The sequence below is a fragment of the Rhinichthys klamathensis genome, unplaced genomic scaffold, assembly GCF_029890125.1.
Source record: "Rhinichthys klamathensis goyatoka isolate OS25496 unplaced genomic scaffold, OSU_Roscu_1.1 h1tg000235l_1, whole genome shotgun sequence".
Taxonomy (NCBI): domain Eukaryota; kingdom Metazoa; phylum Chordata; class Actinopteri; order Cypriniformes; family Leuciscidae; genus Rhinichthys; species Rhinichthys klamathensis.
Genome location: NW_026606758.1, coordinates 509,906 through 528,149, shown reverse-complemented (window position 1 = coordinate 528,149; position 18,244 = coordinate 509,906). Strand labels below are relative to the sequence as shown.

Sequence of the window (18,244 nt, the reverse complement as noted above, 5' to 3'; positions counted from 1 at the left end):
ATGCTCAAAACTCTAATAATCCTCCAAGTCATTCGAATCCCAGGAACAGCGCCAGGCGCGCGCTGATCAAATCCTGTGTTTCTACGGCAACAGAGGAGGAGTTTCCACTTCGACCCGTGACCGCATCAGCGGAAATGAGGAACTAGGAAGTCGAGTACAGGGCTGATGTGGAATACCACATATACATTTGTTTAAGATGAATTAGTGTCGACTAAAGCAATTTATTCATTTCCATCCACCACAGATGTAGATACTTGATGTCGGTTCGCTTAAGCAGTCATCCCACATGCAGTGGCGTCGCGAGCTGTGCTCGAGGAAAGATGCTTCAGAGGTAATTATCAGAGCTTTGTGCTGTATGAATGTTTGACAGCAGCAGTAACTGTGGCTAATAATAAAACTAGCTGTGATGCTTCAGTGGTTTTGTACCATGTCTGATTGAATCAAATAAGGGAAGACCGCGAAGTACTTGGTCAGTTTAACTAATTTAACCCATGAACACCAATTGTAAATTGAAAGTTGTAAATCTATATGAAAAAAAAAAATCTTAATGTAAAATTTCAGGTCTTGATTAAAAAAAATATGAATGTGACAGATCTGAACAGAAAACTTATTTGAAACTGCAGTTTTTTTCCTTATTTAATTTCATATACAGTATAAAACAACCTATTCATCTACTTCAATGGTGTGCTGTATAGAATGACTCATATTTATAGTTATTAGCCTTTGGAATCTTTAATTAATAGTTATTTTAATTTGTTAATTTTTAACAGGACAGGACATAACTATTTTGAATAAATTTTGAATAAATTCATGTGCACAATGTAATAATAACTGCATGAGAATAATATATATATACGTTTGAGATACATATAGTGAAAAAAAACTTTAATAAATGTAGCTATGTTTTTTGTATTGGTAAAGTCATTCGTTTAAGTCAAAATTTTAATTTTGATGTTATTCGTATTGTAATATGAATTTAAGTTTAAGTTTAATGTCTTTTTGTCTTTTTAGGTGACCTGAGTTGGAGCGGGGTCAATGTGTGGAGTGTTTTGTAGACACGTATGTTAATAGACACAACGTTTGTAATTACAAATTATGTTCTTCCCACGCTGTAAAACATAACTTTCAACTTTTATCACCTCTTGGTCACTCATTTACTGTGATTGGAAGCTAAACAAAATGCCAAGGCCAAATTGAAGTAGCTACTACACTTTATAATTTCACACACCAAAATCCATAGTTTTACACTTGGTCATCATGTCATTGGGCGAGCAGTCGCAGAAGTGGTTTCCAACTCATGTCCAAGCCACTGTTCTCCAAGCCACAGACCTGCAACCAAAGGGCAAGAATGGCACCAACGATGCCTACACCATCATCCAGCTGGGCAAAGAGAAGTACTCCACATCAGTGGCAGAGAAGACCCTCAGCCCGGTGTGGAAGGAAGAGGCTTCGTTTGAACTGCCAGGGCTGCTGATGGAGAGCAATCCAGAGGTTTATGAGCTGTGCCTCACAGTGATGCACAGGTCCCTGGTTGGATTGGATAAATTTCTGGGCCAAAAACTCATCAACTTAAATGAGATATTTGACAACAAGGAACGACGGAAAACTGAGTAAGTGTGCTAATATTTCATTCATTGTTGATGCCAGATCTTTTAAGGATCTGTCAACTTTTTAATGCAAAAGCCTCGTAGAACTAAACAAACATATTCTTTCAAATGGAGCCGTTTCACATTTCCAGGGTTCTCAGAAGCAGATGTCTTCATAGTTGGGTAAACTTTTATAGTGGTGAATGGGAGACAACAGCAAATATCATTTTTGTATTCCCATTTGCTCTAACAGCAAAAGAAAAAAAAACATGATAGCTTTTGCATGCTACCTTTGCTGTCACTCTCTCAGCCATTGTAGAAATACCCTCAAAGAAGCATTAATTTACTGCCAACATAATGAAACAAACTTTGGCATATACATTTATTTGACTCTTTTTTTTTTCTTTTTTTTTTAAACGATGAAAAACTACTAGATGTTGATAAAGGTGGCGCCAACACAGTCCATAAAGAGTCCATAAGCAGAAGTGCAACTTAAAAGAGGAACCTGATACTAAAGCTTTGTCCTTTTTTAGTATCACAGTGAAGTTAGTGACTGTGAATGGTGTTTAAACAATGCAGTTTAATGCAGCTAATGTTGCAATCCCAACGTGCAAATCTTTTTATGGTACCAGTGATCGTCACTACTGTATTTACACAATCTATACAATTCTTTTGAAATCACTGCCCTTTTTTTCTCATTTAGATTTTTTTTAAACTATAATTGTTTTGAATATTTGTAGATCACATGTGATAGCTGTTGACTGATTACCTTTATCATAAAAGCAGACCTCAAGGTCTGGCTCTGAAATATCAGCCTATATAGACCCTAGTGTTTAATGCTTGTCTGCATTCTGAGGCCAATAGTACTCAAAGAATAACAGAATGAAAGGTTTTGAAATTACCTGGGCTATTTTTAACTCCTGTAACTTTAACTCCACGTTGCTGACGTGAAACTTTGGTGTAATCATGTCTTTGTTTTTGAAACCTGTTGTCTGAGTTTTAAATGTCTTTGGACATGCCATTGCTGTACAATACTATGGAAGGGCAACCATCTGATGTAGGCCATTTTGTTCTGGTATGCAACTCAGATAAAGGTCTTTTGACTTCTTTTAACGGCATTATTGAGTCACAATCCCATGGCGGATGAACCGGTTTAGTGAGGATGATTATCCTGCATGCTGTTATATTTTCCTTTCTTTTTGTCAGGCAGTGGTGACCGTGACTGTATTGTCTTTAAAGAAACTTAATCATTTTATGTTCTTCTACTTCTGAGTTCCTCCTCTTTTATTTTCAGATGTGACATAGGCTACTTTCTGTAAATAAATGTCAAGACTAATTCATTAGTGCGTCTTAATATTTTCTGATTTAACTTTTTTAGGCATGTACAGACCAGCAATAGCTTATTTGAGTACTGAGAAAGAAACAGGTATGGCTGGTTGAAGTAGAAAAGGCAGTGCTGCATACCTATTGTTATTGAATGCAGAAAATGACAGAAATTACTAAATGTAGTTTTGAAAATATTACTATTTGCTTTTATCTACATGTAAGTAAGTAAAGTGTAAGTATGTTTTGAATAGTGTAGGATTTTATTATCTGCAGTTATTGGCCATAATATGAAAAATAATGTTGCATTCCATTTGTCTTTCGGAAGTGGGAAAGTCCCGGTTCCCAGTAGGAACTTTTAAATAGAACGCCCCCTCAAGTCAGAGTTGCGACTGGGAAACTCCGGGGAAGCGCAACAACCCTGACTTCAGAATTCAATATGGCTGCTTTGCGCATCAACCATAGCAAATCAGTAGTAATATAAGCTGTGTCCCAATTCCTGCGAAGGATGCAGACTTCAAAGGCCACGCCTTAAATTAATAATTTGTTACATTTATATAGCGCTTTTCTAGGTACTCAAAACACTTTACATATGGAAGGGGGGATCTCCTCAACCACCACCAATGTGCAGCATCCACCTGGATGATGCGACGGCAGCCATATTGCGCCAGAACGCCCTCCACACACCAGCTTATTGGTGGAGAGGAGACAGAGTGATGAAGCCAATCAGTATATATGGGGATGATTAGGAGGCCATGATGGACAGAGGCCAATGGGAAGAATTTGGCCGGGATGATCTAGCCTATGGAGGATTGTTCTTGTTGCCTGGCAACTGTGACAGCTGCCGTTGGCGAGCGGCAGTAACGTTTGTACTGGACTTTTTTAAAGTTATATCAAAGACTTTAGGGCAGGCTAGATATACTAAATATATATATATATATATATATATATATATATACAAGTCCCGCCTTCTAAGTAAAAGAGCCAATCGCCAATTTGTAAAGTCATTGCATCACTGCAGCTACCCTTAGAAGCTCCGGTTGTCTGGTCCAGCCTGAAAAATGCAGTTTTTTTGTCCTGATTTGAGCGTTTGGAAACAAAATTTCAGACAGTTGTCACAGATTTCACTGGCGATTTCAAATATGCAATTTAATCATAAGCTTGGTGAGCAGCTTTGTAGAATTTGATGTTTCCCCATTCAAAGAGATAGGAGCTGTACTGCATGAAATAGCTGCCCGAGAGGCATTTCAAAGATGGCCGCAAACTGAAATGACTTGCCTGAAAGAGACTTTGGATATATTCAACTGTCTGAAAACAAAACAGGGTTAACAACCTTTCTAAATATGTTCACGGTTGTCCATTTCTGTACATATAATAAAGAGTATAAACTATAAAAGTATATCATGTCACTCCATGATAAGTAGTAACTATCTTCGTAAGATATGTCAACATTTGAACCTCTTTAAAGTTTTTTTTATTTATTTTTTACATTTGAATAATTTAGATATTCGATTAAGTTTAAACCCAATACTTACATTTAATAGTGTAATACAGCCATTTCTCTAAAAATCCTGTCGTCACTGACTTAAATTAATTCTGGGATAGGGTAGGCCGTTAAGGATCCATCTATTGTATCCTTCATTGCCCAGGAAATGAAAGATGCATTTCGAGGTCGCATTTAAAGGAGATTTGGGACAGCCTTCGTCGTGCCGCTCTGAAGCAATCGGCCTTCGGAATACGGCCTTCGAAGGATGCAGCCTCTGAATTGGGACGCAACTATATTGTTTATTAGTTCTTCCGTTTGTCTGTGTCTCAACAAATTCAGTGGTGCACACTGCACACACAGTACTAACCAAATTCTATTTGTGAACATGATACTTCAGGATTATCTGTGCAAAAAAGAGCACAACAAAGGTTTGCTTGGATGCGCCCATCTTAGTTTTCTATCTTAGTAGTCTATTTTAACTTGGGTGTGACGTCATTCCCAGCTATGACATTACAGCATAATTATTAGCTTATTGCTGGTATCTGCTAGAATATTAATATAGATGCATCCTTACTCTCCTGGATATTACAACACTTCCTCCAAGCTTATATTGTCGGTATGTCACAATCAGGGCCTGTATTTATTCAATGATACTATGGTGTCACACCCTTGGGAGGGAGTTATGTAGTGTAACTGATTGCTGAGATCATTTTTGACACTCGTGGCACAAATCACTCTACCAACCTTGCATCCCATGGACTCTCAGGGTTAGTAGTCTCCAATGACTCTGTTCATGCAAAGGTTTCCTACTAACTGACGCTTGGGTACAAGAGTCCGTTTCGACATTGGAGTCGACAGACCCTAATTATCGCACACCTGTGTTTGTTGATTGTACGCTGGTTCCCAGCGGCCCTCGCAGAGTGGGAGTATTGTGGTTCCAGGCAGAGGAAGATTTATCTTGGCCTTGACTCCCATGTGAAGAACAGGGGCTGGCTGACTCTCCACATGCCCAGATCAGAGCTCCCTTACTGGGCCTGAGACCAGGTAAACCCTCTTCCCTCGGATCTACAAGCTCCCCAGTGTGTGGATGGTCTTGGAAAGAAACATAATCACCATTCACTAGCTGTGCCATGAAGGAAGAAGAGCACTCAGCAAGATGGCAGCCTGTGACGACCCCAGAGGGAACCGTGTTCCGATACTGAAGGAGTGTTTACAGTAGTGTTTGCATGAAAGCACTGTGTCTAGGGTGGAAGTGTAAAACTACATTTCTGCAGGGCTGGTTTTTGAGTGTACAGAGTGTCTTTTTAATCAGTGCTGAGGTCAAAAAACTGTGTTTGTACAAAAATATACAATCCCATTCAACACAGTTAGGGTTGTCATGTTTTATTCCTTTTTCATTTGAATATGGGTGCACAGATATAATACCATAAACCAATAATTATTTTCATGTTAGTCCAAAATTTACATTCTATAACATTTTGTCTTAATAAATTATCAAATACTAAAATCAGTCAATTTAAACACAAGTGAGTCTAGACATCGCACCATTATAATGTACAGTGTGGAAAATGGATGGAAAAAAGTACTATCCAAAGGAACAATATAGAATAATTACAAACTTTCCAACCTCAAAAATGTCTAATAATAAATTTACATAAGAAAACTACTTAAATTATACAGTTAATCTGTATCTGTTATTGTTTAAAAAAATCTCACATCAGTAATTTGTTCACAATCATCATTAATTATTTGTTAAATTGTATAAAGAGATAATTATTAGTGTTTTTAATAATTAACTTTCTGAGCGTTAAATGATGGCAAATGGTCATCTAAAAAAATAGGGAAAATGAGCGTGCACAATAAATATACAATATCGTCCGACAAATGTCAAAATTTTCAAATATCGACTAATAAAAAAATCTCGAATATGCTTTGCCACCATATGTTTGCCTATGCAGGTGTAAGATGATGTATTGCATAATTCACTCATTGAACACTATCCAAATCTCTGTCTAGTATTGTACCTACATTAAGTGTTCACAGCGATCATTTCTAAATTAATGATCCTGCTCCAAGTGTCTTATATCGCAGGAGCATCATGCGGCTCTGCTGAAATATTGTCCATTTCATAATCTCCAAATACCGGTGTGAGCATCAATGAACAAAGGCCAGATTTGTGCAAATGCCACCTCCTTTTCACACAGTTACAGCATCAATCACATTACTTCCAGCAGAAAAAAAGAGCAAGAGGTTAAATAAACAGGAGCCGGGGAATGGCCTAGATGGGGGCGTATTACTTCACATTCTTTATGTGGCCCAAACCTTTGCAGTTACCAGGGAATTATGTTTATCCCTGCTATAATATGCGTTCTCAGGAAGGGGGAAGGCTTTCAAATGGACTAAATGGACTATGCTGTGGATTTGTGTGAAGTGAAATTGGGTTTCTGGCCAGACAAACACATTGCCCCCATGTCGTTTTTGTATGAATTATACATACAGAGCAAAGCCTGAAAGAGAGTCTTGCCACCAGGGGGGTTTCACAGAAAAGGAGAAGTGAAAGAGTGTGCGGTTTTCTCCTGTTTGTTTTTATCAAGCTGTGAAAGTACACTGGAACATCTGCAAATTACTGGCGCATGTAGCACCAGCCTAGCTGTTTCCAATAACACCTAAGAGGCCAACCATGCACGTGACACAACGATAAAAAAAATCTAGAATAACTAGTCAACTTCACTAATTGAGTTTTTGGAATAATAGTGTTGTGTTAACTGGAAAATTGATTATTATTATTTATTTTATTTTTTTACCCAGTTTAAAAAATTTTTTATGGATAATCAGCCGTTTTGAAGTATAAACAATAATAAATATTCATAGGAAATCTTTCTTTAAAAACGAATGGTTATATAATAGTCAAACATTACATTATATATTGATAAGAAGAGCATGATTGAAAATGCACATTTAACCGGTCCTACTCGACCCGCTCCGAGTGGGATTCGAACCATGGTCTTCGACATGGGAGGACAAGGACGCTAAAGACTGCAGCCGCGTATGTGTCTCTTAAAGACAGGGGACTGAGGTTTACACGCACAGCACTTACTGGTTAGTCTGTTACACTCACTCCCCTAAACCTCACTCCCATCCGGGTCACAGGAACAAAAGTAGCCGGTCCTACTTGACCCGCTCCGAGTGGGATTCGAACTGGCGTGGGAGGTGGGCACGCCAACAAGGATCCTAAAGATCGCAGCCAGGGGAGTGAGGTACGCACAGCTCTTACTGGCCTACGTCCGTTACACTCACTCCCCTAAACCTCACTCTCATCTGAGTCAGGGCACAAAATGTAACCGGTCCTACTCGACCTGCTCCTAGCGGGATTCGAACCGGGTATCCAGCGTGAGAGGTGGGCACGCTAACAAGAACAATAAAGACTGCAGCCGCTAGCATCAGTCGCTAACACTCCTCTTTAGGCCAGAGGAGTGAGGTTTACACACGCAGCTCTTACTGGCCTTTGTCTGTTACACATAGCACACATAGCCTAGTCCAAAGTGACATCAAGTGTATCTACTCTGTTAGTTAATTTGTCTTTTTTCAATGTTTTCTGTATTTCAGACAGTTTTATTGATAAAATTGAGCTATATGCCTGTCTCTCTTGTCTCTCTCTTGTCAGCTGGTACAATCTAGACTCACGGCCTGGAAAGAAGAGGAAAGACAGAGGCAAGATTCAAGTTAGCATCCAGTTCATGCGGAACAACATGACTGCCAGCATGTTCGATTTGTCGATGCGAGACAAACCCAGATCGCCGTTCTCCAAGCTCAAGGAAAAGATGAAGGGTCGCAAGCACGACGGTGCCTTTTCAGACACATCTTCTGCCATCCTTCCACGCTCAGGACGGAGCGAGACTGATTCTCTGCCAGACCAGCACCCGCACCCTCAGGCTGCACCTGAACCCAAGCCAAAACGCTCGCTGCTCACTGGGACGCAGAAACTTTCTGCTGCTCACTCCATGTCTGATCTGATAGGAACTCACTTCAGGCCTAAACTCGACTCTATGAACTCAATTGAGGAGAAAGGTGAGGACATAGAGTACATGGTCTGCTCATGTAGTTCACTGTGCTCAGTATAGCAATTTTATTCTTTTATATTTTCTTTTTTCATGTGTTTAATTATTGTGTGATATTAGCAGCAAAAGGTATTGTTTACTATAGAGTGATGCATTTTTGTTGGCCAACCTGGAAGCAAGGATCACCCTGGTTCCCTCGACAAAAACACAATAGGATTTTTCCATTGGCTTTTAGATTATTGTGGAAAATAAGCTATGTGACCAACAAAAGTTTATGATTCTTAAACGTATTGTTCACCTTCACAAATGAACAACCAGCGTAAACAACCATAAGTAAAAAGCTAAACATAGTCTTTAAATGAACTTTAGTATAGCCACAAGACTTTAACATCACCATCACTAAGCTTCTGACAACTCTTTCTGTCTATATAAAAAAATAAAAAAAGACATTTACACTGAAAGTTTGAGTTAGAAATTAGAATAGTTTGCAAGAGCAGGATTATAAACACAATAAGGCTGTAATGTGGACTAGTAAGTAGATGAAATTATCTGTTAGTGTGATGTTTAATGCCCCCGACAACTTCTGTAGTCCCATTTAGCCATTTGTTAGCAACCGCCTTTTGCTTAAAAAAATCACAAGGGGTATTACTTATGTCTTTTACATCATAGAACAAAACTTGAGACAAGAAATTTCTTGAGCTTGTTCACCACAGACATAATTTCATGCATTTAACTAAAGTGCTAAAATACTGAATTGTTTCTGGGTTTTGGACTAAACAAATACGTCATCCCTGCTGCACTCTATAGAGAAATGCTAAAGAAAACATTGTCTTTCTCATCCGTAGGGGGCACTGCATCTCACCGACACTCTCAGAGCGATGGATATGGTGTCCCAAACAGCGACGTGCCATGTGACCCCTTTTCCGACATCGGAGACAACATGCCCCAGAAGTTCGCCACTCTCCCTCGCAACCACAATCCCTTCGAGGGAGATCAGGGGATGATGTGGGGGGCAGAGAAGAAAGAGAAGAAGGAGAAGCTCAGTCTTCTGGGCAGAGTGACTGGGAAGAAGGAAGGAAAGAAAGCGGCCACTGGAGCACGGACCGGAAGCTCTGGAGACCTGCGATCTCCAAACCCCTTTACCAATGAAACCTCAAGTGAAACCAACCCTTTCATCTCACACTACAGATCCAGGTACAATTTGTTTTTAGCCATTTTGTTTTTGTCTTAAATTTGTTTATCAAGCTTTCATTATAGTTACTTGAGGTCAAATACCATTAGTATCTTTTTTTACACCATACTGTTCAATGAGGAAAAATTGAATCAATAATTAAACTTAATAATCAAATAGATATTTAAGTAGTACTATACTTTTATGATAGTATTATAGATTATATTAAAATAATTGCTGAGGACTGTCTTCTAGTGCATCTCATTCCCAACATCTGCTCTTTTCTCAGTAGAGTTAGGTGAGGAAAGTCAAGCACTTAATGTTTATCAGAGAAAGTCTGTCATTAGGAAGACCTTATCGATGTCATTAGGCCCAATCCAGGCTACAGGGGCCTGACCAAGTCACAGTAATGAGATCTGAATGAGAGATAGACCATTCAATTAACAATTTATCTGCCCGTAGCCTACCAGGCCGCTCATCCTCTCAGATTACTCTCTCATCTTAAATCAAAGGTCTTCCAGGGGTCACAGGTTAGCTGAAAAGACATTTAACAAACATGCTTAATGTTGTCTAGTGTACAAAGATATATGTGATCTTTCCAACCTTATACATTAACTGACTTTTTACAACCAGCATCCTTAATGTATCCCATCCGTTCACAAGTTTTTATCATTAAAGGATCGCCCATGTAAGCTTAAAGTCAGTTTATTTTCCTGCAAGTTGCAATGGTGTTTGACTGTTGTGGTATGGGTGGAAAAAATGTCAACTGGTTAAATTTCCTAATTTCCTGTTATGATTTTTTATGATCAAATTGCAACCTTTAGTATAATCTGCAAAATGTCGCAGGCAAGCATTTTCAGTGTAGATAACAGTGTAATGGATTTTTATACATTGCAGGATTATATAAAATTTAACTGATGTGTGGTTAAAAATGTGAAGCCGTTTTTGCTTTGATGTTAGACTTATTCATCTATGTGTAATTTTACTAAAATATGATCAAACATAATAATTTTATGTTATTATAATATATAATACTATATAATAAGATATCATTTTTTAACAATTTTATAAATCTATTTGTCACTAGATTGTCTTATAGAAATTAGTACATTGCATATAATCTACACTACTGTGTAAAGGAAAGGGGGTTTGGGGAAAGAAATGAAAACAAGAAAGGACACATTAAACTGATCAAAAGAGACATGTCACAAAAGGTGTTGTTTACAAAAGGTTGTTTTTTCCCCCTCTTTTTTTCTTGAGTGCACCTATTATGCTATATTAAAGGTTCCTAATTTTGTTTTGGATGTCTCCTACAATAGGTTTACATGTATCCAAGGTCAACAACACTTTGATTTTCTCATAATATAGATTGCAGAATCACCTCTTTTCTCACAGTGTCTGAAACGGCTTGATCAAGGATCCGGTCTCTTTACTCTCCTCCTTTCCGAGAGCATACTCTGCTCTGATTGGTCAGATGGCCATGCCTGTTGTGATTGGTCTATAACAAAACGTCCATTACCATATCTGAATTTTAGATTGTATACACAGTGATTACTGTCGGTTTTCATCCTTGAAATTCAGAAAACAAATGCATAAGGGTTTCCGCAAAAATATTAAGCAGAACAACTTTTTTCAACTATAATAATAATAAGAAAAGTTTCTTAACAACCAAATCAGCATAATTAGAATGATTTCTCAAGGATCATTTGACACTGAAGACTGGAGTAATGTTGTTGGAAATTCAGCTTTGCCATCACATGAAGAAACATTTAAAACAGATTAGCAGTTTATATATATATTTATTAACAACATTGTTTACTGTATTTTTGATCAAAGAGAATAAGAGACTTTGAAAAACATTTTTTTAAAAATCTTACCGACCCTAAGCTTTTAAATGTTTAAAACAAATGAGGAAATTAAGACATACACCGTTACTGTGGTTTAAAATTGCTCATACTGTGATATATGATTTTGGTCGTACCGCCCACCCCTACTGTGTGAGCCGTAACTGGTGGCAAATCCTTTGTGGTTAGTGACCAATTGTTAGGAAATGAAAAGTAGACTGGCTGTTTGCGTGTGAGGGGGCGTCAAACCATTTCCTGACCCTCTGTCACTTCACTAAAGGTCAACTCAAAAATGATACCAAACTTTTGCTGGCAAGTGGTAGTTGCGCTAGAGGATTTGATGTGTTTTATGACAGTACTTGTTGGTGTTGAGCAAGATTTCACCAGTATTGATAGGTCAGAACGTTAAATTAAGGACTTTCTTGTGAGATAAAAAAGGCAGAACACTTTAGTTTAGGGTCCAATTCTCACTATTAACTAGTTGCTTATTAGCATGCATATTACCAGGTGGTTTGGAACACAATTTACACATTTATTGGAGTAAAATTTGATCTGACATTTCTTTTTTGTTTAACAGTGACAACATGAGAAATCCCACTAGTAATGAGGACCTTACTCAGAGATTCAAAAACTCTCCCGAGAAGAAGCATGGCATGAAACATGCAAGAGAACAGGTACGTTCATTCAAAAGAAATATTGCACACTCCATTTTTTTTATGCTTTACACTATTGTCATACATATAAAGTTGAATTATGTGACCACACTAAATGTAAGAATATTATTTTCCGTTTCTACGCATTGGTAAACAAGGGTGTACTTTCACATTGTCACTGTTCAGTCTGTCCAGACACAGCTTGACCACATTTCTCACACAAGTTTTCCAAACTTGCCCAAAGTTTTAATTGGTCATTTATTGCAGGCCTATTATACATGGAAGTTGATGATGCTGATCTCTGACTGAGTATCACTTGTAGCGCTCTGCTTGGAGGCCCATTTATCTAATTAACAGCTGAAATGGGTGGTCATCGTCTGTGATCTGCATGTAATTTGAAGTAGTGTGATGTTATTAGTGCGCTTCCATTTCGTTAGTGAACCATCTCGGACAGTATGTTCTCTCACTCAATAATTGGAAATCTAATCATTAATAATACGCAATTTGTCACTGGTCTAATTTTACACTGTAGGTCAAACCACGGTCAGTGTTAAACGTGGAAAGGAGCCCTCTCTCACTTTGTCATAATTATACTGATTGTGATCGTCATCATGATGTCCAGCGCAGAGTAACGTGACGTTTGCTTGTCTGCTGTGTGAGAATAGCTGCTGAAGTGATGTTGAAACTGGAGACGCGTTGCTGAAAATGGCTTTCCTCACCCATTTTTGAGGTTATGTTAACACTGCATCCGTGAAATAGTGTCTCTGGCACTCTAAGGCCTTAATTAAAGGATGGGGGGTGGGGGGTGGGAGAGTCGGCCGAGGCATTTCAAAGGACTTGGAGTTTTAGATTTTCAACGCAAAGGCCCTCATTAGTGCTCATAATGAGACAACTGAAGAATGCCAAGTGGAAGTCTTATCTCTCCCACACTCCTGATTGCCTAAATCTGCTCATCAGCTGCTTGGCAGTTCATGGTCATTTCCTGGGCTCTTTTCCTGCCCCCGCTAGCTTGTGCCCTGGTGGTTTTGCAATTCATGCAGCATCTCTTTCTCGAAATCTTCCTTTGATTCAGTGTTTGCTGTTCTGTATGTGCCAGAAAGTGTTGTTTTGGCTTGCGTTGTCTGTTGACCTGAATTACCAAACAATCAACTCAACAAGCACACCTAAAAATGTTTGAATTTTATTGCATGCAAGTGGCATCAAACAAATGATGAACCTGTTATGAAATAATGATGAGTTTTAGTGGATGTATAAGTTCACTAAAGGTGTAGTTCATCACATTAACTAAATATTCCACTACCAGAAACAATAAAGCATCCAAATTCTTTTTGCCTTAATTTTGAGCGATATATCTTTTTTTCTTCTTTTTTTTTTACAATAGATTCATTCTGCAAAATGTTTTTCTTGGAAAGTGTACCTTTTTTAACTGTACTTTAAGTGTACTTTTTCCCTTTAAAATAAATGCTACTTGGTTTTCTATTGTGTTATCTAATGCAATGACATTCACATTTTGATTTACGTGTCTAAATGCTTTTTAGGGCCACTGTATTTTTGCATTAGTTTCTAGAATGGCAGTTTTATGGAGTCAAATTTGTTCTGCTGTTTCCTCAGGGAAAAAGAGAAGGAATGTTTTGTTTTCATTACCGTAATCTAAGGAGTATAATCATAATCAAAGTGTCACATGTATAAACATCTGTCCGATATGGTGGATCAAGTTCAAACCCAGAAGCAGTTCAGACTCTGAGGCTTCAGGTTAAAAGTGTTGAGGCTTGTTCCTGCATAGTATTATTTCCTAACAAGTGCAATGTATTAGTCTTACATTTAATATTATACATACTATAAACACGGATCATTTATACAGGTTTTAATATTTTAATTATATTTATCATCACACATGGCTACCCATAAAATAATCAAATGTGTTTAATTCACTTTTCAAAAGTTAAGACTGTAAAAAGTGTTATATTCTTTGTGGAGGTTTTAAATTTGAGAAAGTAAATTTCATTTTCACTAACTACTCTAGTAGCCAAATGTGAGGCAATTTTGGTGCATATGAATAAATGTGGTGAAAATATTTTATGAAGGAAAATAAAACGTTCGAGGAAATGTATTGATTATTTAAACTAGAATTATACTGTGTTCTACTCATTAAACATTTTATGACTTTGAAACGTTTTCTCTGCTTACTGAAGTATGCCGCCTAGCCCTAATCTACGTAATCTTGTTTCCACCATGTAATGAAAAAATGTCAAAGATAATTGCGCCTTTTATCTCGCAGATAAAAATTAAGGACTCAAAAAAGTCAGAATTGCGAGAAATAGTTAGAATCGCAATTCAGACTTATTTCTCGCAATTGAAAATTTATATCTTGCAATTCTTTACTTGCAATTCAGACTTTTTTCTTGCAATTGCAAGTTATAAAGTCAGAATTGCAGGATATAAACTCGCAATTGCGAGGAATAAAGTCAGAATCGCAAATCTGACTTTATAACATGCAACTGCAACTTTATATTACGCAATTCTTAGAAAAAAAAGTCTGAATTGGGATATAAAAAGTCATAATTGTTAGATAAAAGGATGCATTTACCAGTTTTTATTCAGTGGCGGAAACAAGCTTCCATACTAATCACCATTGAACTAACCAAAGAAATTATATTTAAAACGTCCCAGTTAAAGGTTGTATCAGTGATTTCAGGCCCAAAAATAAATGATCACATTCATCTAATTTTTCCTAACGATCCGCTAGCTGCCCGCCCCTGTCTTTATTTTTGGGCCTGAAATCACTGATACAACCTTTAAAACCTTATTTAATGACCTAATATATTCATTTATTATAATAATTTGCATCAAAAAATATTAAGGGCTTAAATTTCATTTCCTTAAACACCCAGATAACCTTATCAGAGCTATCGGAGCTATTTGGAGTGTTTGGTAATTAGATGAATTTCAGGTCTGTGTCCTGTTGTGTTGATGTTGATTTTGGGTGGCAGTTTTATTGTAATTATCTAAGCATCAGTAATTAAGCAGGACTGAGAGACATTGGCTCATATTTTGACAACAGTGAAATGGATAAGCTCTTTGAGAGATTTTATCAACTGACTGCATTTAGTGCTTGTTTTCACCTTGACAGCAAAAAGTGTGAATTTGTCAGACGCATGATAGCAGATGAGCAAATGTTTCTAAATTGCTGTTCCCTCAATATCATGGTTAAGTCAGATGCAGACACTTCTCATGTCAACACATAATCACTCTGCTTGAGAGAACTGAGGCTTGAACGTTTAGAGCAACACCTTAAATAAAAGCTCATTTATCAAGTGAGTTCTGTTTTGAAGGAAACATTGCCATGTTTATTTCACTCTTTTACACTATTTTTGCCTAGTTTATTTTGTCCAGCTACTACTGTATGTGGCATTATTGCTTATCCACTTGTCTGTTTACAAACCAATGTGAAGAGTTTAAATTAACATTGTTTCATGTTGGAAATTTAGCAAAAATATCAAATTATAGGTCAAAATATGCACAATTGATTTACGCACTTCAGAGAACAGTTTTAATTCCCAGCATTATATGAGCAATCAAGTAGTATTTTCTAAATGTTTTTAATACATGGTACATTTAACAATCATATGTCATCCGTTCTTCTTCACGCATAGGAGCCTGAACATCTGCATGCGAATATGGCGGCCTACAGCAATCTCTCCTTTGAGGAAGTTGCGCAAGAGCTCATCAAGCAGAAAGAGGTGGTAAGAAAGAAAGATGCTCATATTCGGGAGCTGGAGGACTACATTGATAACCTGCTGGTCAGGGTTATGGAAGAGACGCCCAGCATCCTGAGAACACCCTATGAGCCCAAGAGAAAAGCTGGGAAGATCTCGAAGAAGTAAAAGATCTCAGAAGCGCATTGTAACTTAAGATTTCTGGCAAAATATATATTTCTTATAAAAGGACAATGCATTGTTGATAACTTGTGACAGAACGCAAGTTTATTCTTTCACACGGACACATTTCATGTCATGCAGTTACTCTAGGTTTGCAAGAACAACCGTATATGTTGTGAAAAAAGACGGGCACTAAATGTGGAGATGCCAAATGGCCTTTTTCGTATTTCGTAAATTTTCCATAACTTTATTTCGATTTTTTTTTTAAAGATTCCTGTGACCTGTTCACTAATACTTGTGAATGGAACCGTTTTTGAAAATATTCACAAGCAGCCATTTATAGTTTAGAGCGGCGTTTTTGTGCGAGGAGACCAATGTTATGTCTGTACCGAAAATAACTGTGTTTAAGTTGACTTTTTCTTTGAATTCAGTCAGTATAACATAATTCAGCACTTAATACTCTTAGTAGTACTGTGTTTTGTAGTTATCACTGGGATGGACTGTCCATATGAGGCCTTTGCTGTGACTGAATTCACACTGCAAAAGCTGTACCAGATCAATTGATGTTCATGTTTGTCCTACACACATATGTGGTGAGGCAAGGAAACACTTGGATTGATGGCACCACGTGACATAGAAGTGAATGTTTACTGGATGTTTTAGCACCAAGGTGGATTGGTTTACTGAAAGACCAGGTTAGGTTTGACAGGGTAACTCTCCTATCGCTCTTGATGGTGTTTACACTGTAGACACAGAGTGATCAGACTCTTGATATTGGCATGTGTTTGGTGCCATATTGATACGTTAGTTGCAGAATGTTGGTAATGAAACCTTTTGGTACTTTTTCAGAGACTGGTACACTACTAATTATTTATTTTGAGCTTGATTGTAATGAGCAAAATGTGTATGTGAATAACACTGTTCACTTTACAAGCAACTTTACTAACACAAGTCCAAGATACAAACTGCCTCTGTGATGTATGGTGACAACGGAAGTGTAGAAATGAGCATCCAGTCTCCAAAGACTTTATTCTGAATGTCATTCTGTTGAACTGGAATGTACTGATGCTCCATATCTTCAGTATACCGCAGGACTGTCAAAACGTGTGGACTGCCTACAGTTGACTACACCAAAGTATTGATGGCTTTTGATTAAACTTAAGCTAAGTCGGTCAGTCAGTCAAGCACAGAAGTGTTAACTTCTTTTAGCAACTATTTGAACTTAATTTCTAACTTTAACAGAGCAAGTCTAGCCCATTCAAAATTGAAACCACAGCAAATAACTGATTAATTTGGGAAGTCTGAATAAGTCTTTAGTTCAAAATGCCTCTTTATATAAACATTTCAGTCGGTTTGATTTATTACAAGCATGTTTCTTGCAAAACAATTATGAGCAATGTTGACAAAACCTTGCTAAAGAACGGTTGTTTACAGATTTCTTTATAGTTTCAAGGTAGTACTCTGACATTGTACTACATTTCCAATTCCATTTTCTTATCTTCTATCATGTTTAGTACATATCTGGTGAGAAAATGACATTGGCTGTAGGTCTTGGTAAGTGAGCATCTTTTTCGCACCTAAGGCTGATAAGCTGGCCTGGAGCATCTGTGTAGTGAAATACTGTACTACAGTGGTGCATGTGTGCATCAGATACTAAATAATGTATAAATTTGAGAAAACTAGAATGATGAATTTAGTTTAACTGTAAAATAATCGGTTCTAATATGTTAGCCCTTCATGTGAAGAACGAAACTGATACAGGGCAATTCCTTTGGCCATAATACCCTTTTTTATGTTTATTTGATGGAAACACAATAGTGTATACTCTCTGTATATAGCTCTGCAGAAAGCTTCCCAGATGTAGTTTTTCTTATTAACACGGCAAAACACTGTGCTGGAAAAGAAGTCACGTCATCTACTATATAGGGTCACAATGAGCAAGCGTTGTATTCAAGTTATAAATTATTGTTTTGTTTAGTTTTATTTACTTACACTTTAATATGTATTTGGAGAGGTTTACATGTGTGTAATTGACGATTCACGTTAAAATCATTCAGTGCCACTTGCAGTGTTACACAGTGCTGACATTAAAACACTAGTTTAATGCCCTATGTTTTTTTTTAATGATTTCAATTACTAGGTTTTATGCAAGAAGTTGGTCTTTAGTTCATTTTTTTTTCTCCATATAGTTTTCTGTACGTGCTAAATTTTTAACCTTTTTAATATGCATAAATGTGTTAACGCG

At 37.4% G+C, this 18,244-nt stretch overlaps 1 protein-coding gene across 1 annotated transcript; it reads left to right on the top strand.

The window, feature by feature from the left end:
* The first annotated feature begins 120 nt into the window (after positions 1 to 120).
* On the top strand, positions 121 to 16,528 carry LOC130099711 (rab11 family-interacting protein 2). Its single transcript, XM_056265513.1, has 6 exons — positions 121 to 331; positions 1,012 to 1,610; positions 8,060 to 8,463; positions 9,299 to 9,647; positions 12,046 to 12,142; positions 15,775 to 16,528. The coding sequence occupies exons 2-6, from the start codon at positions 1,258 to 1,260 to the stop codon at positions 16,003 to 16,005; spliced, it is 1,434 nt and encodes a 477-aa protein (XP_056121488.1). The 5' UTR covers positions 121 to 331; positions 1,012 to 1,257; the 3' UTR covers positions 16,006 to 16,528.
* The last annotated feature ends 1,716 nt before the right edge of the window (positions 16,529 to 18,244 follow it).

Coding starts and splice junctions, on each gene's coding strand:
- LOC130099711 (XM_056265513.1), top strand. CDS start 1,258: ATGTCATTGGGCGAGCAGTCGCAGAAGTGGTTTCCAACTCATGTCCAA. Junction 1,611..8,059: donor AAGGAACGACGGAAAACTGA/GTAAGTGTGCTA, acceptor CTCTCTTGTCAG/CTGGTACAATCTAGACTCAC. Junction 9,648..12,045: donor ATCTCACACTACAGATCCAG/GTACAATTTGTT, acceptor TTTGTTTAACAG/TGACAACATGAGAAATCCCA.